The sequence below is a fragment of the Bubalus kerabau genome, chromosome 13 (genome assembly GCF_029407905.1).
Source record: "Bubalus kerabau isolate K-KA32 ecotype Philippines breed swamp buffalo chromosome 13, PCC_UOA_SB_1v2, whole genome shotgun sequence".
Classification (NCBI taxonomy): Eukaryota; Metazoa; Chordata; class Mammalia; order Artiodactyla; family Bovidae; genus Bubalus; species Bubalus kerabau.
Genome location: NC_073636.1, coordinates 20504037 through 20529960, shown reverse-complemented (window position 1 = coordinate 20529960; position 25924 = coordinate 20504037). Strand labels below are relative to the sequence as shown.

Genomic DNA, 25924 nt, shown 5'->3' with positions numbered 1-25924 from the left:
CAGGGTTGATTTCCTTTAGGATTGACTGGTTTGGTCTCCTTGCTATCCAAGGGACTCTCAAGAGTCTTTGCCAGCACCACACTTTGAAAGCACACTTCAGTGCTCAGCCTTGTTTATGTTCCAACTCTCTCAAATGAATACTGGAAAAACTGTAGCTTTGACTATATGAACCTTTGTTAGCAATTTAGTTATAACTTTAAAAATATGAGAGAGAATTCTGCTGTATATTTGTTTTAAATATAAAGATTTCACAATAGTTCTATCTATTTAGTAGACTAAAATGTGTCTCTTTATGTAGCTCCTGGTAGAAAATTAGATGAAAATCCTCTGCTTAAGAATGAAACACCATCAGAAGCTAAAAAACGGTTGTTGAAACCAGGAACTGCTAGAGCAAATAGACGCAATGGTAAGAATTATAGATAACTTTTAATTATTTGGGCTCCCCTTGTGGCTCAGCTGGTAAAGAATCCACCTGCAGTGCAGGAGACCTGGGTTCGACCCCTGGGTTGGGAACATCCCTTGGAGAAGGAAAAGTCTTCCCCACTCCAGTATTCTGGCCTGGAGAATTCCGTGGACAGTATAGTCTATGGGGCCACAAAGAGTCAGACACAACTGAGCAAATTTCACTTTAAATTATTTGAAGTTAGGCTCATTGAAAGATATTTTTTCTTTAATTTTCATTAAATAATGGATAAAGCAACAAAGATCAAGATAGAGAAAAAAAATTGAACAACACCTTGTAAATATTTGTGCATATATTTTATAGAAGTTTTATGCCTTGATGTAAGTGTAAATACCCTAAGATAACTAGAAAACTAAATGAAACCTTTGATCAACTTTTGTTTGGTATTTACGTGGTTAATGACTAGTATATAACAAGACTGCCTCCATACACACTCATGAAAACTGCTCACACAAATTGCCTACTTCTCTTCCAGGGTCTGTCTGAATATGTATTATAATTCACTGCTTTTCAGTCCTCCTCCTTTAGTGTTGCACAAATTGAAAGAAAATTTGCTGCTTACTTGGTATATTCAGAAGTTTTATAATAGATCCATTTTTCTATTTAGCCTTTCTTATAACAGAGCCAAAAGCTATAACTATTGATGATCAACTGTCTGAGGATATAGCTTCAGTTTTAACCAGGCAGTCTCAAGTTAACCTTGAAGCTTCAGGAAGTGGCAGTTTTGATAGTAAGTAATTAATTTAAAATCTTGGAAAATATTTTCAGCTAAATTCGGGAGAGCTTTGATCCATAGTTCATGAATGTATCTATAAGTATTTTGTTCATTGATTATTTATCTGTGTTCTATAATTCCTGAGTTGGATGGGTTAAATTTCCTGCTATGATTATGAATTACTCTGTTCTGTTCTTATGTTGTGTCATCTTGTCTTATGATACTTTATCATTAACATTAATATAAAGTTAAAATGAACAAATTTCCTAGAATTTTCCAGGTAAGAGTACTGGAGTGGGTTGCCATTTCCTTCTCCAGGGGATCTTCCCAACCCAGGGATCAAACCCAGGTCTCCTGCACTGCAGGCAGATGCTTTACCATCTGAGCCACCAGGGAAGCCCCAAGAGGACAGACCCTTTTCTAATAAGGGACCCACTTTATCATTTTTATAGGTGTTTTTTTTTGGCCATAAAAAAACTACCATGCCTGCTTTTAATGTGGCTTTAACTTCTGACTGGTATTTTCATGACACATTTTTTTCTGTCCTGTTGTTTTAAACATTTTGTATCATTATTTTTCTTTTAGTGTGAAGATTGTAACTGAGTATTTTTCAAATTCAGCTTGATACGCTTGTCTTTTTTTCTTTGAATATTTGTTTACTTGGTTTTGTTGGGTCTTAGTTGTGGCACATGAGCTTAGTTGCACCATGCATGTAGGATCTTAGTTCCCTGACCAAGGATCAAACCCAAGTCCCCTGCGTTGTAAGGTGGAGTCTCAATCAGTGGACTACAAGGGAAGTCCCTATATCTTTGTCTTTTAATTAGCAATCATAGTCACACTTCATCAAATTTTGATGCTTTGGAGTGAAGTTATACCATTTTCTTTGTGCTTCAATTCTTCCTGCTTTATAAGTTTCTTTTACTCTTTTTCTGATGTATATTTTTGTATCATTACATATATTTTTTTAGACATATCTAACACTGCAAATTTTAACTTTATTCTAAAGTATCTGGCGTGCTGTGGTTCATGGGGTCGCAAAGAGTCAGACACGACTGAGCGACTGAACTGAACTGAAAGTGTGAATATGCCAAGAAAGTGAAATAATATTTTAAATAGTGTTAGCCAATATTAAATTATTATTCACTTCAGATTATTGATATCTCTGAATATCTAAACAAGACTGATTCTATTTACAGAAGTGAAAAATGTAGTCATATATGTTTATTCTTTGATAATCTCTTTTAATATTTTATTACCACAGAGTATGACTTGTTTATATTTTAATAAATGAGAAAAAATATTGTTGGGTACATATATTGCATATATTGCTTACAGCACAAATCTGGTTGTCTAGTGCATATGAAAGTCATCTTATAGCTCAGAGTATGCATGAAGTATCAGATAAAATATTTTACTTGGAGTTGATAGAAAAAATTCAGTAGTAAATATTATAAAAATTATTAAATTATTTTTAATAATTTAAATGGGATTTAATTTAAATTTAAATAATTTAAATTTTAATGGGAGAAGGCAAGGGCAACCCACTCCAGTACTCTTGCCTGGAAAATCCCATGGACAGAGGAGCCTGGTAGGCTGTAGTCCATGGGGTCCCTAGGAGTCGGACACAACTGAGCGACTTCACTTTCATGCATTGGAGAAGGAAATGGCAACCCACTCCAGTATTCTTGCCTGGAGAATCCCAGGGACGGAGAAGCCTGGTGGGCTGCCGTCTGTGGGGTCACACAGAGTCGGACAGGACTGAAGCGACTTAGCAGCAGCAACAGCATTAAATTATTTTAATTGAATTAATTGATTTTAATTAAGTGGAATATGTAGCCTGATTCAGACTTACAATATCACTGCAAAGTTTTTAAAAGTTACATTAAAATTTTTCTTTTTATTTCATGGTTTTCTTGAATTTTTGTTTCATTCTACCATTTGCTGAAACATGCATATTGAATTCTTTTGCTATAATTTTGGATTTATCTATTTTTGTATTACTGGGCTCCTTATACTGCCTGTATTAAGTATATACAATTTTATAAAAGTGCATGTTTCTGGTGAACTCAACTTTTTATTAAAGAGATCATCTTAATCTTTGGTAAGTTCCTTTGACTTAAATTCTGTTTTGTCTGATGTTGACATAACTATAGCAGATTTATTTTGATTAATATATACATACATATCTTTTTTCATATATTTGCTTTCCACCTTTATGTATTATTAAGCTTTGGTGTGGTGTATCTTATAAATAGTTTATATTCAGATTGTTTACAAATCCAATATTTTTGCCTTTATTCCAGAACACATAATCTGTAATTATTAAAACTATAAAATATATTGGATATAAATATCCTTGGATACTTTGTTTTTCCCCTCCTATTCCATTTTTCATTTTTAAATGAATGTTGAATCACTATTTTTTTATTCCAATTTTAAAATAAATCTCATGGTTTAAAATGTGAAAACTTAAAAAAGGTGAATATGCTTAGTGTTTCAGGTTTAAAAATAAAATAAAATTTTTAAAAAAATGAAGTTATCTTCAACTTTTAAGTATATGTATGAAATAACAGTGCCTACACATTCTTTCAGTAGCAACACTCTCATGGTTACACTAAACATCATAGTCCAGTCTTATATTTTGGTCTTTTAAAAAATTGTGGTCATTTACTTAAATTGTTACAAAAATGAAAGGAAACTTTAGGTGATACTTGGTCTATCTTAATTCAGACTTCACAATTAAAGTTTCCTGTTTTAGTGGGTTAAAATCTTCTTTTCTTATAGTTGAGAAAATAGGTATCAGATGAAAATATGTCAAATGAAGATGAAGCTTTTAATCTCAAAAATCCCACCTCAAATTAAGAATTTTGAAAGTTCTAGGAAACTGTTTTTGACAGCTTGACTATGATATGTGTATGTGTGGATCTCATTAAGTATGCTTTACTTTGGGCTTATTGAACTACTTTATGTGAAGATGACTGTTTTTCATAATATTGGGGAAGTTACTGATCATTATTTCTTCACAGATTCTTTCTTCTTTCTCTGCTTTTCCTCTTTGTTGCCCATTGTGCTTATGTTGATATGCTTGTTTCCATCAGTCTCTGAGGCTCTGTTTATTTCTCTTCATGGTCCTCAGAATGGATAATCTCAGTTTACCTCTGTTTAGTTTCACTAAGTCTTTCCCTTTTTAACCCAACCTTTATTTTTATTTTTTAATATAAACTTATTTATTTTAATTGGAGGCTAATTACTTAACAATATTGTATTGGTTTTGCCATACATTGACATGACTCCGCGATGGGTGTACGTGTGTTCCCCATCCTGAACCCCCTCCCACCTCCCTCCCTATCTCATCCCTCTGGGTCATCCTGGTGCACCAGCCCCGAGCACCCTGTATCATGCATCAAACCTGGACTGGCAATTCATTTCACATATGATAATATACATGTTTCAATCCCATTCTCCCAAATCATCCCACCCCCACCCTCTCCAACAGAGTCCAAAAGACTGTTCTATACATCTGTCTCTTTTGCTGTCTCGTACACAGGGTTATCGTTACCATCTTTCTAAATTCCATATATATGCATTAGTATACTGTATTGGTGTTTTTCTTTCTGGCTTACTTCACTCTGTATAATAGGCTCCAGTTTCATCCACCTCATTAGAACTGATTCAAATGTATTCTTTTTAATGGCTGAGTAATATTCCATTGTGTATATGTACCACAGCTTTCTTATCCATTCGTCTGCTGATGGACACCTAGGTTGCTTCCATGTCCTGGCTATTATGAACAGTGCTGCGATGAATATTGGGGTACACGTATCTCTTTCAATTCTGGTTTCCTCAGTGTGTATGCCCAGTAGTGGAATTGCTGGGTCATATGGCAGTTCTATTTCTAGTTTTTTCAGGAATCCCCACACTGTTCTCCATAGTGGCTGTACTAGTTTGATTTCCCACCAGCAATGTAAGAGGGTTCCCTTTTCTCCACACCCTCTCCAGCATTTATTGTTTGTAGACTTTTGGATAGCAGCCATTCTGACTGGTGTGAAATGGTACCTCATAGTGGTTTTGATTTGCATTTCTCTGATAATGAGTGATGTTGAGCATCTTTTCATGTATTTGTTAGCCATCTGCATGTCTTCTTTGGAGAAATGTCTGTTTAGTTCTTTGGCCCACTTTTTGATTTGGTCATTTATTTTTCTGGAATTGAGCTTGTATATTTTTGAGATTAATTCATTGTCAGTTGCTTCATTTGCTATTATTTTCTCCCATTCTGAAGGCTGTCTTTTCACCTTGCTTATAGTTTCCTTTGTTGTGCAGAAGCTTCTAATTTTAATTAGGTCCCATTTGTTTATTTTTGCTTTTATTTCCATTACTCTGGGAGGTGGGTCATAGAGGATGCTGCTGTGGTTTATGTCGGAGAGTGTTTTGCCTAAGTTTTCCTCTAGGAGTTTTATAGTTTCTGGTCTTAGGTTTAGATATTTAATCCATTTTATTTTTGTGTATGGTGTTAGAAAATGTTCTAGTTTCATTCTTTTACAAGTGGTTGACCAGTTTTCCCAGCACCACTTGTTAAAGAGATTGTCTTTAATCCATTGTATATTCTTCCTCCTTTGTCAAAGATAAGGCATCCATAGGTGCGTGGATTTATCTCTGGGCTTTCAATTTTGTTCCATTGATCTATATTTCTGTCTTTGTGCCAGTACCTACTGTCTTGATGACTGTGGCTTTGTAGTAGAGCCTGAGTCAGGCAGGTTGATTCCTCCAGTTCCATTCTTCTTCTCCATTCTCGGTTCTTGATTGCTTTGGCTATTTGAGGTTATTTGTATTTCCATACAAATTGTGAAATTATTTGTTTTAGCTCTGTGAAAAATACCATTGGTAGCTTGATAGAGACTGCATTGAATCTATAGATTGCTTTGGGTAGTATACTCATTTTCACTATATTGATTCTTCCAATCCATGAACATGGTATATTTCTCCATCTGTTTGTGTCCTCTTTGATTTCTTTCACCAGTGTTTTATACTTTTCTATATATAGGTCTTTTGTTTCTTTAGGTAGATATATTCCTGAGTATTTTATTCTTTTCGTTGCAATGGTGAATGGAATTGTTTCCTTAATTTCTCTTTCTATTTTCTCATTATTAGTGTATAGGAATGCAAGGGATTTCTGTGTGTTGATTTTATATCCTGCAACTTTACTATATTCATTGATTAGCTCTGGTAATTTTCTGGTTGAGCCTTTAGGATTTTCTATGTAGAGGATCATGTCATCTGCAAACAGTGAGAGTTTTACTTCTTCTTTTCCAATTTGGATTCCTTTTATTTCTTCTTCTGCTCTGATTGCTGTTGCCAAACTTCCAAAACTATGTTGAATAATAATGGTGAAAGTGGGCACCCTTGTCTTGTTCCTGACTTTGGGGAAATGCTTTCAATTTTTAAACATTGAGGATAATGTTTGCTGTGGGTTTGTCATATATAGCTTTTATTATATTGAGGTATGTTCCTTCTATTCCTGTTTTCTGGAGGGTTTTTTTTTTTTTTATCATAAATGGATGTTGAATTTTGTCAAAGGCTTTCTCTGCATCTATGGAGATAATCATATGGTTTTTATTTTTCAATTTGTTAATGTGGTGTGTTACATTGGTTGATTTGCAGATATTGAAGAATCCTTGCATCCCTGGGATAAAGCCCACTTGGTCCTGATGTTTTTGGGTTCCATTTGCTAGAATTTTGTTAAAGATTTTTGCATCTATGTTCATCAGTGATATTGGCCTGTAGTTTTCTTTTTTTGTGGGATCTTTGTCAGGTTTTGGTATTAGGGTGATGGTGGCCTCATAGAATGAGTTTGGAAGTTTACCTTCCTCTGCAATTTTCTGGAAGAGTTTGTGTAGGATAGGTGTTAGCTCTTCTCTAAATTTTTGGTAGAATTCAGCTGTGAAGCCGTCTGGACCTGGGCTTTTGTTTGCTGGAAGATTTCGGACTGCAATTTCAATTTCCGTGCTTGTGAGGGGTCTGTTAAGATTTTATATTTCTTCCTGGCCGAGTTTTGGAAAGTTGTACTTTTCTAAGAATTTGTCCATTTCTTCCACGTTGTCCATTTTATTGGCATATAATTGCTGATAGTAGTCTCTTATGATCCTTTGTATTTCTGTGTTGTCTGCTGTGATCTCTCCATTTTCATTTCTAATTTTATTGATTTGATTTTTCTCCCTTTGTTTCTTGATGAGTCTGACTAATGGTTTGTCAATTTTATTTATCCTTTCAAAGAACCAGCTTTTGGCTTTGTTGATTTTTGCTATGATCTCTTTTGTTTCTTTTGCATTTATTTCTGCCCTAATTTTTAAGATTTCTTTCCTTCTACTAACCATGGGGTTCTTCATTTCTTCCTTTTCTAGTTGCTTTAGGTGTAGAGTTAGGTTGTTTAGTTGACTTTTTTCTTGTTTCTTGAGGTAAGCCTGTATTGCTATGAACCTTCCCCTTAGCACTGCTTTTACAGTGTCCCACAGGTTTTGGGTTGTTGTGTTTTCATTTTCATTCATTTCTATGCATATTTTGATTTCTTTTTTTATTTATTCTGTGATTTGTTGGTTATTCAGCAGCGTGTTGTTCAACCTCCATATGTTGGAATTTTTAATAGTTTTTCTCCTGTAATTGACATCTAATCTTACTGCATTGTGGTCAGAAAAGATGCTTGGAATGATTTCAATTTTCTTGAATTTACCAAGGCTAGCTTTATGGCCCAAGATGTGATCTATCCTGGAGAAGGTTCCATGTGCACTTGAGAAAAAGGTGAAATTCATTGTTTTGGGGTGAAATGTCCTATAGATATCAATTAGGTTTAACTGGTCTATCGTATCATTTAAAGTTTGTGTTTCCTTGTTAATTTTATGTTTAGTTGATCTATTCATAGGTGTGAGTGGGGTATTAAAGTCTCCCACTATTATTGTGTTATTGTTATTTTCCCCTTTCATATTTGTTAGCATTTGCCTTACATATTGTGGTGCTCCTGTGTTGGGTGTATATATATTTATAAGTGTTATATCTTCTTCTTGGATTGATCCTTTGATCGTTATGTAGTGTCCTTTTTTGTCTCTTTCCACAGCCTTTGTTTTAAAGTCTATTTTATGTGATATGACTACAACAAAGGTCTGTCTAGTCAAAGCTATGATTTTTCCAGTGGTCATGTATGGATGTGAGAGTTGGACTGTGAAGAAAGCTGAGCGCCAAAGAATTGATGCTTTTGAACTGTGGTGTTGGAGAAGACTCTTGCGAGTCCCTTGGACTGCAAGGAGATCCAACCAGTCCATCCTAAAGGAGATCAGTCCTGGGTGTTCATTGGAAGGACTGATACTGAAGCTGAAACTCCAATACTTTGGCCACCTCATGCAAAGAGTTGACTCATTGGAAAAGACTCTGATGCTGGGAGGGATTGGGGGCAGGAGGAGAAGGGGACGACAGAGGATGAGATGGCTGGATGGACATGAGTCTGAGTGAACTCTGGGAGTTGGTGATGGACAGGGAGGCCTGGCATGCTGTGATTCATGGGGTTGCAAAGAGTCAGACACGACTGAGCGACTAAACTGAACTGAGTATCACTACTCCTGCTTTCTTTTGGTCTCTATTTGCCTGGAATATCTTTTTCCAGTCCTTCACTTTCAATCTGTATGTGTCCCTTGTTTTGAGATGGGTTTCTTGTAGACAACATATATAGGGGTCTTGTTTTTGTATTCATTCAGCCAGGCTTTGTCTTTTGGTTGAGGCATTCAACCCATTTACATTTAAGGTAATTATTGATAAGTATGATCCCGTTGCCATTTACTTTATTGTTTTGGGATCGAGTTTGTACACCCTTTCTGTGTTTCCTGTCTAGAAAAGATCCTTTAGCATTTGTCGGAGAGCTGGTTTGGTGGCGCTGAATTCTCTCAGCTTTTGCTTGTCTGTAAAGCTTTTGATTTCTCCTTCATATTTGAATGAGATCCTTTCTGGGTACAGTAATCTGGGCTGTAGGTTATTTTCTTTCACCACTTTAAGTATGTCCTGCCATTCCCTTCTGGCCTGAAGACTTTCTATTGAAAGATCAGCTGTTATCCTTATGGGAATCCCCTTGTGTGTTATTTGTTGTTTTTGCCTTGCTGCTTTTAATATTTTTTCTGTTTGATCTTTGTTAATTTGATTAATATGTGTCTTGGGATGTTTCACATTGTTTGGGATGCTCTGGGTTTCTTGGACTTGGGTGATTATTTCCTTCCCATTTTAGGGAAGTTTTCAACTATTAATCTCCTCAAGTATTTTCTCATGGTCTTTCTTTTTGTCTTTTTCTTCTGGGACTCCTATGATTCAAATGTTGGGGCATTTCACATTGTCCCAGAGGTGTCTGAGATTGTCTTTATTTCTTTTAATTCATTTTTGTTTTTTCCTCTCTGCTTCATTTAGTTCTACCATTCTATCTTCTACCTCACTTACCCTATCTTCTGCCTCTGTTATTCTATGGTTGATTCCCTCCAGAGTGTTTTTTGATCTCATTTATTGCATTATTCATTATATATTGACTCTTTTTTATTACTTCTAGGTCCTTGTTAAACATTTCTTACATCTTCACAATACTTGTCTCCAGATTATTTATCTGTAACTCCATTTTGTTTTCAAGATTTTGGATCATTTTCACTATCATTATTTGGAATTCTTTATCAGGTAGATTCCCTATCTCTTCCTCTTTGGTTTGGTTTGGTGGGCATTTATCCTGTTCCTTTACCTGCTGAGTATTTCTCTGCCTTTTCATCTTGTTTATATTGCTGTGTTTGGGGTGGCCTTTCTGTATTCAGAAAGTTTGTGGTTCCTGTTTATTGTGGAGTTTCCTCGCTGTGGGTGGGGTTGGACAGGTGGCTTGTCAAGGTTTCCTGGTTAGGGAAGCTTGTGTCGGTGTTCTGGTGGGTGGAGCTGGATTTCTTTTCTCTGGAGTGCAATGAAGTGTCCAGTAATGAGTTTTGAGATGTCAGTGGGTTTGGTGTGACTATGGGCAGCCTGTATATTGAAGCTCAGGGCTGTGTTCCTGTGTTGCTGGAGAATTTGTGTGGTATGTCTTGCTATGGAACTTGTTGGCTCTTGGGTGGCGCTTGGTTTCTGTGTAGGTATGGAGGCTTTTGGATGAGCTCTTATCGATTAATGTTCCCTGAAGTCAGGAGTTCTCTGGTGTTGTCAAGATTTGACTTAAGCCTCTTGCCTCTGGATTTCAGTCTTATTCTTACTGTAGCCTCAAGACTTCTTCATCTGTACAGCACCGATGATAAAACAACTAGGTTAATAATGAAAAGTTTCTCCACAGTGAGGGCCACCTGGAGAGGTTCACAGAGTTACATGGAGAAGAGAAGGAGGAGGAGGGAGATAGAGGTGACCAGGAGGAGAAGAGGGGGAATCAAAAGGGGAGAGAGCAAGCTAGCCAGTAATCAATTCCCTATGTGCTTTCCACAGTCTGGACCCCTCAGAGATGTTCACGGAGTTACACAGAGAAGAGAAGGAGGAAGGAGACAGAGGTGACGAGGAGGAGAAAGGGGGGAATCAAAAGGAGATAGACAGATCCAGCCTGTAATCAGTTCCCTAAGTGTTGTCCACAGCCTGGAACACACAAAGAGATTCACAGAGTTGGGTAGAGAAGAGAAGGGGGAGGGAGGAGATAGAGGCGACCTGGTGGAGAAAAAGGAGAGTCCAAAGCGGGAGAGAGCAGTCAAGCCAGTAATCACACTCCCAAGTAAAAACGGGTACTGAAGATTGGGTTCTTAAAGGTACAAAATTGATAACAAAAATCAAAATACAAAGATTAAAAATCTAGAGTAGGTTAAGCTTTCAAAAATACAATATTAAAAAACAAAGTCACAAACATTATAAAATATATATATGAAGTTTGCTTTAAAAGTAGTCTCTTTTTTTGAAAGGTAATAGATTATAAAAATGAAAATTAAAAGAGTAATAGAGGCCTTAAAATTTTTTTAAGTTTTTTTATTTAAAAAATGATAATAGTAAAAATATATCTAGAAATTTCTCTGGAGTTATGGCAGACAGTGTGGGGTCAGTTCAGTTTCAGATAGTTCCTTGATCCGGCTTATACTTCTCAAGATCTATAGACCCCTTCCAATGTAGTCAGTGCTAACTACAGGGTTTTAATCTGTTGCACCTGTCACTTCCAAAGCAGTTTCTTCTGTTTATTTTAGCTTCTTCTGTTTGCTTGTTTCTTCAGTGTTTAATTTCCACCCTGACACAAGGGGAAGGTGGTCACTTATTTAGGCTCACTTGTTCAGTCGTGCTGTGGGGAGGGAAGAACACTGCAAACAAATGTCACTGGCATGTGTGGGGGGTGCTCGCAGTGTTTCAGCCACAGTGGGTTTGCCCCCACTCACAGCGTGTGAGCTTTCATGGTCTACACTGCTCAGGCTCCAGGTTGCTCTGCTGGGAACTGTCTGAGGTGGGCCCTGGGTGGCGTACATTTCCCAGGTCTAAGCTGCTCAGGTTCAGGTTCTCGGGTACTCCACAAAGGCGCAGACTCAGTTGGGCCTGTGTTTTGTGCCCTTCCCAGGTCTGAGCAGCTCAGGTGGCCAGGTGCTTGGCGAGCGCAGTCACCCCCAGGTGGGGGGTGCATCTTATTGCCTGCCCCTTCCCAGCAGCTTGGTTTTCTGGGTGTACAATGGGCGTGCCTTCTCAGATGTGCCGTATGTCTCTTCTGGGGAGCTGATCTCTGGCTGTGACCCTCCTGGCGGATGTCAACTGTCACTCGTGGTTAGCAACAGAGCCTGTTTGCAGTTTGGAAGAGGATGCCTTTCTGGGGCTGCGATTGCCCCTTTCCGGCTCTGGCTTCCCCCCTGCCTGCATGTCTCTGGCGGAGGATGGGCCGGTCCGCAGCCTGCTAGTTCTCCTCTGGTGTTTGCTCAGTCCTTTGTTCTGTGAACAGGCCTGGCAGTGCCTCAGGTTAGGGCTTTTCGCAGGATAGTTTTCTCTCTCTCTCTCTCTGGCTATCCCACAGTTTGGGGTGCTATCTCACTTTAGTTCCCTCAGATTGCCCTCAGGGCATTCCAGCCCAGTCCTTACCCTAAGCAATGCAGCCTGCACCTCCCTGTTCATCCCCCCCTTGCTGGTGGCGGCCGGGAGCGCTGGGAGTTGTCCTTAGGCATGTAATCTGTGGGTTTTAATTATCGATTGACTGATTTTTCCTCCTGGTTACGTGGCCCTCTGAGATTCCAAGATTCCCCACAGACCCTGGTGAGAAGTGTTTCCTGGTGTTTGGAAACTTCTCTTTTAAGACTCCCTTCCTGGGATGGATCTCCATCCCTACCTCTTTTGTCTCTCTTTTTATCTTTTGTATTTTGTCCTACCTCCTTTCGACGACAGTGGGGTGCCTTTCTGGGTGCCTGATGTCTTCTGCCAGCATTCAGAAGTTGTTTTGTGGAATTTGCTCAGCGTTCAAATGTTCTTTTGATGAATTTGTGGGGGTAAAGTGGTCTCCTTGTCCTATTCCTCTGCCATCTTAGGACCGCCCCTAATTTGCTTTCAAGTTTGGAATATATAGAATATCAACCTACCTCTAAAAGAGATTGCAAGGGATCATGTTTTCCTGAATCCTTTCCCCTGTATGCCCCAGTTTACCCCTTCTGTTGTAAGTAACCATGTATTATATTGTCCTCTGGCTTATTATTTCTTTCTTTATTTTTTTTTTTTTAACTTTTTATTTTGGATGTTGGAATAAAAAAAAATTTATTTTATTTTTGTTTTGGATGTTGGAATACAGTTGATTAGGGCTTCCCTCGTGGTGCAGTAGGTAAAGAATCTGCCTGCAATGCAGGAGACCTGGGTTTGATCCCTGAGTTGAGAAGATTCCCTGGATAAGGAAGTGGCAGTCCACTCTAGTATTCTTTTTTTTTTTTTTTAATTTTATTTTATTTTTAAACTTTACATAACTGTATTAGTTTTGCCAAATATCAAAATGAATTCGCCACAGGTATACATGTGTTCCCCATCCTGAACCCTCCTCCCTCCTCCCTCCCCATTTGTAAATGTGTCTATTTTTCTTAATTTTCCCCTTAACTTCCCCTTCTTTCTTACCTCAAAGGTAGTATATTAAATATATACTTTTTCACTTTTATTTTTTACAAAACATTCTTTCTTGGAAATTCTTTCATGTCTGGATAACTTTTTCATTTGTTTTATAGCTATATGTACAGCTGTTTGTGTCACATTTTAAACCATTATTTATAACATATCATAGTTTATGGTACGTATCTAGATTATTCAATCAATGATCTATGAATATTCAGGTAGTTTGAATATTATGCAATTACACATGATGCTATGGTGAGTAATCTTGTGCCTATGTGTTTTCATTGTTTGACCTATGATTGATAGTGACCTAAAGTATAAATAACCCAAGAAAACTAGAGACTGATAGAAATATATTCAAAACACTCACTAAAACTTTTCTCACAATTTTTATGTCATATCTAGCATTATGATAATTTATTTTTTATCAAAATGAAAGAGAATTCTTCTGTACACTTGTATAAATTTGAAGTTCAGATATTTCACAGTAGATCTGTTTTTTCTATTCAGTTGACTAAATGCGCTTCTTTATGTAGGTTATGATGAAGCATCATATGAAAAGGTTATGCTTAACCATCAAGATTTGGTGTCAAAAACCCAAATGCAAGTAAAGAAGCAAAGAACTCTCAAAAAGGAAAGACTCTCTAGTAAGCATCATAATCATAAATAACTTCATATCATTTTAAATTAAACTTATCAGATCTTTTTTGTTTCCTAAAGATATATCTCAGCATATGTTTTGTATGGATAAAATTTTACATTTTGATTTAAAGTGTGAATACCTTAAGGCAGCTTAAAAACAAAAATGAAGTTCTTGATACAGTTTAGTTGGAATTTCTGACCTTAAGACTATTTCGTGCTCAGTATCCATTAAGGACAATAATACATGAGTAGTTATCTCACTAAGGCTATGTACCTTTCAGCCAACCTGGGAAATTTCTACTCTGAACGACCAATGGCTGCCTCTGACCTCTGTCAGTGTCTTTTTGCTATAGGCTACAATGTCAGTAAGCTACAAAGAGGTCAGTAACTCAGAAAACAAATGATGACTCAGAGGAGTCCAGGGAAGGAGCTTGAATGGTCTGTCGGAAGTCTTCCAGAGCATCTTTTTGGCTGGGTCTCCACTCAAAGGGGATAGCCTTTATGGTAACTTCTTAGAAATGTGGCATCATATCCCTGTGGGCAGCATGCAAATGTGTTAATAGTCAACGAATCCCATCAAAAGTCCCATCAATACATTTAAAATAAATAATCCTGAGGAAGAGAGGACCCAAATATTTGCAAACATCTCTGGAGTAAGATTTTTATCTGCTACAGGTAACACACTGGAATTTCACTTGGATACTAGGTCCTTGTCTATATTAATCGCCCAGCTATATTGTCCCATATGGATCAACAGGATGTTCAGTCTTTGTGGGATGGTGCTTGTCTGGGCCCACCAGAAAGATGTCATCAATATAGCAAGGCTATCATTCCCTCCGTGAGTGGGACTTTATCTCAGTCATGCTCTACCCATTGAAGATAGGCAGATGGGGAATTGAGAGGTCCTTGTGGAAGGACGTTAGTGGCATATTTCAATTAATTCTACATAGAGGTAAATTGATCATCGTCATTGGCATGAAGAGAGATGCTGGTAAGTATTCAAGTTGTTCGTTGCTGTAGACTGAGTTCCTTTACCTTGGGCAATAGCTTCTGTGACAGTCATAATACCAGTGTGAGGTTGGTACTTACACTTTGTGCAGCCTTAATCATGTTAGTCTGTAGGCACCTGAGGTTTTGTGCACAGGTCTGATGGGGCTTTTTTTTTTTTTTTTTTCCTGATGGGCTATTGAATGCAGATATAGTCTGTGGAATTTGTTGGCTTGTTTAAGCTCAGCAACAAAGGCAGCTATTTATTTTTTACACCCAGCATGTCAGTATTGTTTTTGGTATTTAACAGATAAGGGTTCTAGGTTCTGGTAGTTGGGTGGTTCAAGATCTTCCAGCCTGCCCCATTAAAATATCCTAACATTATCAAATCCTGTCACAGCTTGGTAGTGAATAAGAGTGATGAGTCACCTAAATAATACATCTCTACCAATAATACATTCAGCAATGAAGGCAATAACAATGTAGCATACCATAGTATGGCCTGGAAAAGGTTTCTGTTTGTGGTGGTGGCCCCAAAACAGACACCATTATCTGTTTCCCCCTCATTCTAGTGCCAGGGCTTGTGAGGATTACAGATATTAGTGTACCACGATCCCAAAAGCCCAAGAAATGTGATTCTCCTCCAACTGCCTTTCAAACTTTGTTCTGGAATAGCCTCTCATATCTTTACCGGGTAAATAGGTGCTTTGGTATAGCCCTATTTTGTTTATTTTTGAAAGCTGAGAATCAGGATAAGTGTATATGCTAGTTTCTGATCTGTCTCAAGATTCATTGATAAAAGTATAGAAAATAGCACTTGCTTTATTCATAGCGGCCACCACAAAGTGGACCGTAGTGGGGCTACATGTTAGGTCCCCATGGCCCATAGTGTAACAAGAGTACCTCGGTGGAGAGTGTGAATTTATTCCGTTGATACCTCGTTGTATGGGAATCAGGGCAACAGATTTTAGGTAAGGTCATTGCCCATAATATCCAGTAGAGGGGGCATTATTATATCACTTTTTCTCTCTGGCAGCCGCCAATTTTTGGATGCCTGAAAATTTACCAATTAAGATCTGACTATGTGACAACTAATTGATACAAACTTATGAAGAAATTTGATTGAGCTTGCTAACCAATAAGATTCACAAAAGTGAACCTAGAAATCTGAGTCTGGTAAGACCCAAGTCTCTGAAGATCTCTTCAGGTTGCTGGGCAGTGATTGGAAAGTCCTTTACATCCTTTTTCATTAAAGTCATCAGTCTCTGTCAGGACTTAGAACTAACAATAGTCATAGAGTATATAACTCAGCTTTCTGGGTCTCTGATGACTTTTATGTCCATCTCTGGAGAACCATAACCATGAACTCAGGAATTATTTCCCTAGCTCTCTTAGAGTCCCTCAGTTCAATCTCTAATTTGACTCATTGGGGAAACTGATGTGAGTTTGGAGGCTAAAGTGAAGAACCAATATTTCCCTAAAACCAGAAGTCTTAACAATTTATGAGAACCTTCTAAGGGTGCTCTGTGGCCTCCACCAGCACTTTATGAGACTCATTGGCATTACTGGCTGAGTGTTCCATTGGACAACCTTGCAGTAATCCATTTACATAGTCCAAGAGTGACGCAAATTGTCTCTCAGTTCAGTTCAGTTCAGTCACTCAGTCGTGTCCAACTCTTTGTGACCCCATGAATCGCAGCACGCCAGGCCTCCCTGTCCACCACCATCTCTTGGAGTTCACTCAGACTCACAGCCATCAAGTTGGTGATGCCATCCAGCCATCTCATCCTCTGTCATCCCCTTTTCCTCCTGCTCCCAATCCTTCCCAGCATCAGAGTCTTTTCCAATGAGTCAACTCTTCGCATGAGGTGGCCAAAGTACTGGAGTTTCAGCTTTAGCATCATTCCTTCCAAAGAACACCCAGGGCTGATCTCCTTCAGAATGGACTGGTTAGCTCTCCTTGCAGTCCAAGGGACTCGCAAGAGTCTTCTCCAACACCACAGTTCAAAAGCATCAATTCTTCGGTGCTCAGCTTTCTTCACAGTCCAACTCTCACATCCATACATGACCACTGGAAAAACTGTAGCCTTGACTACTGCTGCTGCTACTGCTAAGTCGCTTCAGTCGTGTCCGACTCTGTGCGACCCCATAGACGGCAGCTCACAAGGCTCCCCCATCCCTGGGATTCTCCAGGCAAGAACACTGGAGTGGGTTGCCATTTCCTTCTCCAATGCATGAAAATGAAAAGGGAAAGTGAAGTCGCTCGTGTCTGACTCCCAGTGACCCCATGGACTGCGGCCCACCAGGCACTTCTGTCCCTGGGATTTTCCAGGCAAGAGTGCTGGAGTGGGGTGCCCTTGACTAAATGGACCTTTGTTGGCAAAGTAATGTCTCTGCTTTGGAATATGCTATCTAGGTTGGTCATAACTTTTCTTCCAAGGAATAAGCGTCTTTTAATTTCATGGCTGCAGTCACCATCTGCAGTGATTTTGGAGCCCCCAAAAATAAAGTCTGACACTGTTTCCCCATCTATTTGCCATGAAGTGATGGGACCAGATGCCATGATCTTCGTTTTCTGAATGTTGAGCTTTAAGCCAACTTTTTCACTCTCCTCTTTGACTTTCATCAAGAGACTTTTTAGTTCCTCTTCACTTTCTGCCATAAGGGTGTTGTCATCTGCATATCTGAGGTTGTTGATATTCTCCTGGCAATCTTGATTCCAGCTTGTGCTTCTTCCAGCCCAGGGTTTCTCATGATGTACCCTGCATATAAGTTAAATAAGTAGGGTGACAATATACAGCCTTGACGTACTCCTTTTCCTAGGGCTTTGTGGGATCTAAAGATATTTCACGTTTTCAGAAAAGCATTATGTTTCATTGGTCACTTTGCTCACTGTGCCAGTTTCTCAGACAAAGAGCTGATAGTTGTCAAGTTGGCCAACTAAAATAACAAACTGTACAAAGTAAAATTAACCCTTTATTCATTTACTCTGATAGTATAAACTATAAACAGAAAAGGGCTGAAGCTCCACTAGTCTTCCATTTTCCCCACATAACAGCACTGGTCAGGTGTGTCATTATAGACAGGAGAGAGTGGAGGCAACATTTCACTGCCTCCAGCAAAAGGCTCCCACTGTTTTAAGGATCCTGGGCCCAGGGAAAGGGCAAGGAGGCAGAGTTTGGAGTGGATAAGTTCTTCACACTGAGTCAGACTGAGAACAGTGTTTTCCAGTTATACCTAGTAAGATGGTCTAGGTAGGGGCATCTGAATAGTACAGTGTCTCAAGGAAGCATCTGTATGGAGGTTTCTTGGCAGAAAAGTTTAAGATCATGGTCAGCTGGAAGTGTAGGTTAAGGGTCAGCCTGACTGCAACTATTTCTAGTGCCTGGAGCTGTACATTGTTAGTGTAGGGTTGGAAGCTTTCCCAAATAAGGACTGACAGTTTTGTAATTTCTTATGGTATAAAAGATCATATATAGTGTTTTAACATAGAATTGAAGCATCAGTGTGTGTACACACACACACATGTGTGCATTCATATATAGCTAAACTACATACACATAAAAATGAATATATATATATATGCATATACCCATACATAGACATATTTGGAAACTGAGTTCTTACAGACCCCTTCAATTCCAGGTAATACACTTAGGGCTGGTTCTTGCCTTCCTTCATTTTATATGTGTATGTCCTTCCACAGTGTGGATTCTGACTAAGAAACATCAACACATTTATATATTAAGCCATCTTAGAATACTTGTAAAACTGTTTCACAATCACTTAACTGATACAAATAGGAGAAAAAAGCCTACTAAAATTTTTGTGAATGTTTTTGTGCCTACTCTCTTGCCTAAGATGGAGTTGTTGTTCAGTCGTTCAGTCATTTTCAACTCTTTGCCACCCCATGGACTGCAGCATGTCAGGCTTGCCTGTCCATCACTATCTCCCTGAGTTTGCTCAAACTCATGTTCATTGAGTCCATGATGCCATCTGACCATCTCATCCTCTATCGCCCTTTCTCCTCCTGCCCTCAGTCTTTTCCAGCATCGGTGTCTTTTCCAATGAGTCAACCCTTCACATCAGGTGGACCAAGTATTGGAGCTTTAGCATCAGTCCTTCCAATGAATATTCAGGGTTGATTTCCTTTAGGATTGACTGGTTTGATCTCCTTGCAGTCCAAGGGGCTCTCAAGAGTCTTCTCCAGCACCACAGTTAGAAAGCATCAATTCTTCAGTGCTCAGCCTTCTTTACGGTCCAACTCTCAAGTTTGTACATGGAAAAACCATAACTTTGACTAGACAAACCTTTGTCAACAAACTAATGTCTCTTCTTTTTAATACACTGTCTCGTTTTGTCATAGGTTTTCTTCCAAGGAGCAAGCATCTTTTAATTTCATGGCCGCAGTCACTGTCCACAGTGATTTTTGAGCCCAATAAAATAAAGTCTGTCACTGATTCCATTTTTTTCCCTGTCTGTTTACCCTGAAGTGATGGGACCGGATGCCATGATCTTAGTTTTCTGAATGTTGAGTTTTAAGCCAGCTTTTTCACTCTCCACTTTCACCTTCATCAAGAGGTTCTTTAGTTCCTTTTCACTTTCTGCCATTAGGGTGGTGTCATCTGCGTGTCTGAGTTTATTTGATGTCTCCCAGCAATCTCGATTGTGGTTTGAGCTTCATCCAGCCTGGCATTTCGTGTGATGTACTCTTGCATGTAAGTTAATTAAACAGGGTGACAGTATACAGCTTTGAAATACTTCTTTCCCAATTGGGAACCAGTCTGTTGTTCCATGTCCAGTTCTAACTGTTGCTTCTTGACCTGCATACAGATTTCTCAGGAGGCAGGTCAGTTGTCTGATATTCCCATCTCTTTAAGAATTTTCCACAGTTTGCTGTGATCCACACAGTCAAAGGCCTTAGTGTAGTCAGTGAAGCAGAAGTAGATGCTTTTCTGAAATTCTCTTGCTTTTTTTTATGATCCAATGGATGTGGGCAATTTGTTGTCTGGTTCTTCTACCTTTTCTAAAACCAGTTTGTACATCTGGAAGTTCTCAGTTCATGTACTGTTGAAGCCCAGCTTGAAGGCTTTTGAGCGTTACCTTGCAAGCATGTGAAATAAGCACAAATGTGCGGTAGTTTGAGCATTCTTTGGCATTGCCCTTCTTTTGGATTGGAATGAAAATTGACCTTTTCCAGTTCTGTGGCCTCTGCTGAGTTTTCCAAATTTGCTGGCATAGAGTGCAGCACTTTAACAGCATCATCTTTTAGGATTTTCAATAGCCCAGCTGGAATTCCATCACTTACACTAGCTTTGTTCGTAGAAATGCTTCCTAAGATCCACTTGAATTCACACTCCAAGATGTTGCACTCTCTCCTGGTCATTAAGACTTTTTTTTGTACAGTTCTTCTGTGTAGGTCGTTACCATTTTTCTGTCCTTTACTGTGCCCATCTTTGCATGAACTGTTCCCATGGTGTATCTGATTTTCTTGAAGAGATCTCTAGTCTTTCCCATTCTACTGTTTTCCTCTATTTCTTTGCATTGATCACTTAGGAAGGCTTTCTTATCTCTCCTTGCTATTCTTTGGAACTCTGTATTCAGATGGGTATATCTTTCCCCTTCGCTTCTCTTCTTTTCTCAGCTCTTTGTAAGGCCTCCTCAGACAAGTATTTTGCCTTCTTGAATTTCTTTTTCTTTGGGATGGTTTTGTTCACCACCTCCTATACAGTATTACAAACCTCTATCCATAGTTCTTCAGGCACTCTTTCTATCAGATATAATTCTTTGAATCTATTTGCTACTTCCTCTATATAATCATAAGGGATTTGATTTAGGTGATACCTGAATAACCTAGTGGTTTTTCCCCACTTTCTTCAATTTATGTCTGAATTTTGCAATAAGGAGCTCATGATCTGAGCCACGTTCAGCTCTGGGTCTTGTTTTGCTGACTGTATAGAGCTGCTGTTTCTTCAACTTCAAAGAATATAATCAGTCTGATTTCAGTATTGATCATCTGGTAATGTCCATTTGTAGAGTCATCTCTTGTGTTGTTGGGAGAGTATTAGCTATGACCAGTGCATTCCCTTGGCAAAACTCTATTATCCTTGCCCTACTTCATTTTGTACTCCAAGGCCAAATTTGCTCTTTACTCTAGCTATCTCTTGGAAAAGGCAATGGCAACCCACTCCAGTACTCTTGCCTGGCAAATCCCATGGATGGAGGAGCCTGGTAGGCTGCAGTCCATGGGGTTTCTAGGAGTTTGACATGACTGAGCGACTTCACTTTCACTGTTCACTTTCATGCATTGGAAAAGGAAATGGCAACCCACTCCAGTATTCTTGCCTGGAGGATCCCAGGGAGGGGGGAGCCTGGTGGGCTGCCATCTATGGGGTTGCACAGAATTGGACATGACTGAAGTGACTTAGCAGCAGCAGCAGCTAGCTCTCTTGACTTCCTTTGTTTTCATTTCAATCCCCTGTGATGAAAAGGACACCTTGTTTTGGTGTTAGTTCTAGAAGGTCTTGTAGGTCTTCATTGAACCGTTCAACTTCAGCTTCTTCGGCATCAGTTGTTGGGGCATAGACTTGAATTATTGTGATGTTGAATGGTTTGCCTTGGAAGCAAACTGAGATCATTTTGTACTTTTTGAGATTGTACCCAACTACTGCATTTCAGACTCTCTTGTTGACTATGGGGCTTCTCCATTTCCTCTCCTTAGAGAGGAGAGGAAATGGAGGAAATTCTTGCCCACAGTAGTAGATATAATGGTCATCTGAATTAAATTTGCCCAATTCTGTCCATTTTAGTTCACTGATTCCTAAAATGTTAGTGTTTACTCTTGCCATCTCCTGTTTAACCACATCCAATTTACCTTGATTCATGGACCTAACATTCTAGATTCTTATGCAATATCGCTTTTTATGGCATCAGACTTTACTTTCACCACCAGACACATCCAAAACTGGCCTCATTTCCACTTTGGCACAGCCTCTTCAGTCCTTCTGGAGCTATTTCTTCACTCTTCCCCAGTAGCATATTGGACACCTGGAGGGCTCTTTCAGTGTCATATCTTCTTGCCTTTTTCATACTGTTCATGGGGTTCTCAAAGCAAAAATGCTGAAGTCGTTTGCCATTTCCTTCTCCAGTGAACCACATTTCGTCAGAACTGTCCACCATAACCCATCTGTCTTGGCTGGTGCTGCACAGCATGGCTCATAGATTTATTGAGTCACCCAAGGCTGTGATCCATATGATCATTTTGGTTAGTTTCTGTGATTATGGTTTTCATTCTGTCTGCCATCTGATGGAAGAGGATAAGAGGCTTGTGGAAGCTTCTTAAGGGACTGGCTGTGGGGAAACCTGGGTCTTACTCTGGTGGGCTGGGCCATACTCAGTAAATCTGTTATCCAATTTTATGCTGATGGGTGGGGCTCTGGTCCCTCCCTATAGTTTGGCCTGAGGTGGCCCAGTCCTAGAGTCTGCAGTCTCTGTGTCAGGACTGTAGGCTCTTTAGTAGGACCCATGGTGATCTCCAAGAGGACTTAATGCCAACATGCCACACCTCCCAGGACTACTGCTGCCAGTGCTCCTGTTCCGTGTTAGTCCACTGCTGACTCATGCCTCTACAGGAGACCCTCAAACACTCTCAGGCAGGTCTGGCTTAGACTCTTGTAGGGATCACTGGTCCTTTCCCTGGGTCCTGGTGCACATAAGGTTTTGTTTGTGCCCTCCAAGCATCTCTGGCTGGTATGAGGTTTGATTTTAATGTGATTGTCTCCCTCCTACTGCCTTGTTGCGGCATCTCTTTTGTCCTGGGACATGGGGTATCTTTTTCTTGGTGGATTCCAACATCCTCCTGTCAATGGTGGTTCAGCAGCTGATGGTTGTTCAGTAGTTGATGAGTTACTTGAATTTGTGCTTATTTTTTCCTTCAGTAGCTTCAAGTTTGCTTTCAATGTTAGTCTTCCTTTTTATTTTTTAAATATGTAAAACATGAACCTTTTCCCAAAAGTAATAAATGGGCAAAGCGATATATGTAAAGTGTCATTCCTTTCTTATACCTTCCCTTCATTCCTTAGTCCTCACCCTCCTTTTGTAGGTATCCAACTAAATTGTTTTTTGGTTTGTCTTCTCCATGTTTGATTGAAAAATAACTCTTTTCCCCCCTGTTTTTGTATTTCTTTCTTATGTCCCTTTCTTTCACAAAAGGTAGCATGCAAGATACTCATTTCAGGTTTTTTTTTTTCACTTAATACTACCTCCTTGAAATCCTTCCAAATCATTTTGTAGAGGTTTTTTGTTTTTTGCATTTCCTTTGCAGCAATAGGTACACTTGTTTATACTACCAAGTACTGTAATTTATACTTTACCATAGTTTATAATATATACTTTAGTTTGATTCAACCAATCAACCAAAGATCAACCAATCTTCTATGTTTATATATTTGCTGATTTTAATTATTTTGTAATTATACATAATATTGTAATGGAAAACTTGCACATACACATTTTCATTATTTGGCCTATAAATCTGTATTTACCTAAAGTGTAAATAACACAAGAAAACTGTAGACTAATATACAAATATTTGATTGCTAGGAATGTTTATGAAACAGACAGCTTCAACTTACATCTATCAGAATTGATCTCACAATTTTCATGTGGATCTAGCATTGTGGCAATTCATTTAAAATTTTATTAAAATAAGAGAAAATGTTATTGTACAATTATTATAAATTTGAAATTAGAGATTTCACAATGATATCTGTTTTATTCACTTAGCAGACTAAATGTATCTCTCTATATAGCTCATGATAAAGTACAAGATAAAAAGCGTGTGCATGAGAATCTAGATTCAAAAATCCAACAACATGTAAAGAAAGGAAAAAGTCACAGAAGGGAAGGACACACTAGTAAGTATAATAAGTATAGATAATTTTTAATAAATATTTTAAATTAAACTCATCAAATTATCTTTTTTCTTTGGTTCACAAATATGTATGTGGCATGTATTTTAAAGATTATTTTTCTTATTTATTTTTATTGATGTATACTTGGTTTTCATTGTTGTTAGTTGCTGTTATATACCAGAGTGATTCAGTTATATATATATATATATATATACACACACACATACATACATATATACATACATACACACACATACACACTCTTTTTTAAAATATTCTTTTCCATTATGGTTTATCATTGTTGCTGTTGCTGTTTAGTTGCTAAGTCATGTCCAACTCTTTTGTGACTCCATGGATGATAGCCCACCCGGCTCCTCTGTCCATGGGATTTCCCAGGCAAGAATTCTGGAATGGGTTACCATTTCCTTTTTTTTCCATTATGGTTTATAATAGGATCTTTTTTTTAGTTGGAGTGTAATTGCTTTACAATGTTATGTTGTGTTAGTTTCTGCTGTACAACATGAATTGGCTGTAAGTGTACATGTATTCCTTCCCTCTTGGATCTTTCTCACCCTATGTCCCCCTTGCCACCCATCTACGTCACCACAGAGCAACAAGTTGAGCTCCCTGTGTTGTACACAGGTAGCTATCTTACCAGCTATCTATTTTATGCATGGTAGTGTATTTATGTCAGTCCCAATCTCTGTTTGTCCTGACTTCTCTTTCCCTTTCTTTGTCCACAAGTCCATTCTCTATGCCTGCATGTCTTTTCTTTCTCTGCATATAGGTTTATCAGTACCATTTTTATAGATTCCATATATATTTGTTAATACTTGATATTTGTTTTTCTATTTTTGACTGACTTCACTTTGTATGACAGATTCTAGGTTCAACCATGTGTGACTACAAATGACCCAATTTCTTTCTTTTGTATGACTGAGTAATATTCTATTGTATATACATACTATATCTTCTTTATCCATTTATCTGTCAATGAATATCTAGGTTGCTTCCATGTCCTGGGTATTGTAAATAGTGCTGCAATGAACATTGAGGTGCATGTGTATTTTTGAATTATGCTTTTCTCAGGGTACATGCCCAATAGGGGGATTGCTGGGTCATATGGTAGTTCTATTTTTAGTTTTTTAAGGAACCCTCATACTGTTCTCCATAGTTCAGTTCAGTCGCTCAGTTGTGTCCGACTCTGCGACCCCATAAACTGCAGCACACCAGGCCTCCCTGTCCATCACCAACTCCCAGAGTCCACCCAAACCCATGTCCATTGAGTCAGTGATGCCATCCAACCATCTCATCCTCTGTTGTCCCCTTCTCCTTCTGCCCTCAATCTTTCCCAGCATCAGGGTCTTTTCAAATGAGTCAGTTCTTCGCATGAGGTGGCCAAAGTACTGGAGTTTCAGCTTCAACATCAGTCCTTCCAATGAACACCCAGGACTGATCTCCTTTAGCATGGACTGGTTGGATCTTCTTGCAGTCCAAGGGACTCTCAAGAGTCTTCTCCAACACCACAGTTCAAAAGCATCAATTCTTCTGTGCTCAGCATTAAGCCTCTAATAATCAATTGACTCCCATATACCTGAGGCCTCATCCACAGGCCAAATGGGGTTACTGAAATGGAGAAATAGTCTTGTGGAGAACTTTTGCTTCATTAAGCTCAGTAATGAGCTTTTAATCCTCTAGGTAGTTGCTTTGGCTGTCGAAGGCACTAGGTACTGGTAGTTTGTTAGGTTCAGTTTTTTTATGAAGGGCCACTGAAATGGCCTCAGTTGTAGGATTTCTGAGCATGGACTGGAGATACACACACACGCACACGTGCACACACACACACACACACACACACACTTTTCCCTCATCTTGCTCCAAAAAGACCAAAGAATGAAACTCTTCCTCACCTCCCCATCCTCATGTTGGGGAGGTGGGAGATTTGTAAAACATCCTCATGTTCCCAGTGGAGACACAGGGACCTTGGCCTAACTCATAGCCTTGTTTATTTTTAAGGTTAAGAGATCTGGATACAAGTAAGGGGATGCACTCTGATTCATGTCAAGATTCCCTGGAAGGGTTGGAGAGAATGTTACTTTCATTAGTCATAGGAGTTATCAG

The 25924-nt window shown here is 38.8% G+C and overlaps 1 protein-coding gene across 4 annotated transcripts in view; it reads left to right on the top strand.

The window, feature by feature from the left end:
* Window positions 1-25924, top strand: part of CCDC7 (coiled-coil domain containing 7) — a 262345-nt gene that overhangs the window by 79713 nt on the left and 156708 nt on the right. For 2 of the 4 annotated variants that reach the window (XM_055543752.1, XM_055543753.1), the window contains exons 19-22: window positions 299-406; window positions 1071-1193; window positions 13799-13909; window positions 23702-23806. In XM_055543752.1, coding sequence (XP_055399727.1) covers window positions 299-406; window positions 1071-1193; window positions 13799-13909; window positions 23702-23806 — 447 coding nt within the window. Of the gene's footprint in view, window positions 1-298; window positions 407-1070; window positions 1194-13798; window positions 13910-23701; window positions 23807-25924 lie in introns of those variants that run through there. The other 2 variants (XM_055543756.1, XM_055543758.1) reach the window with 2 other exon arrangements.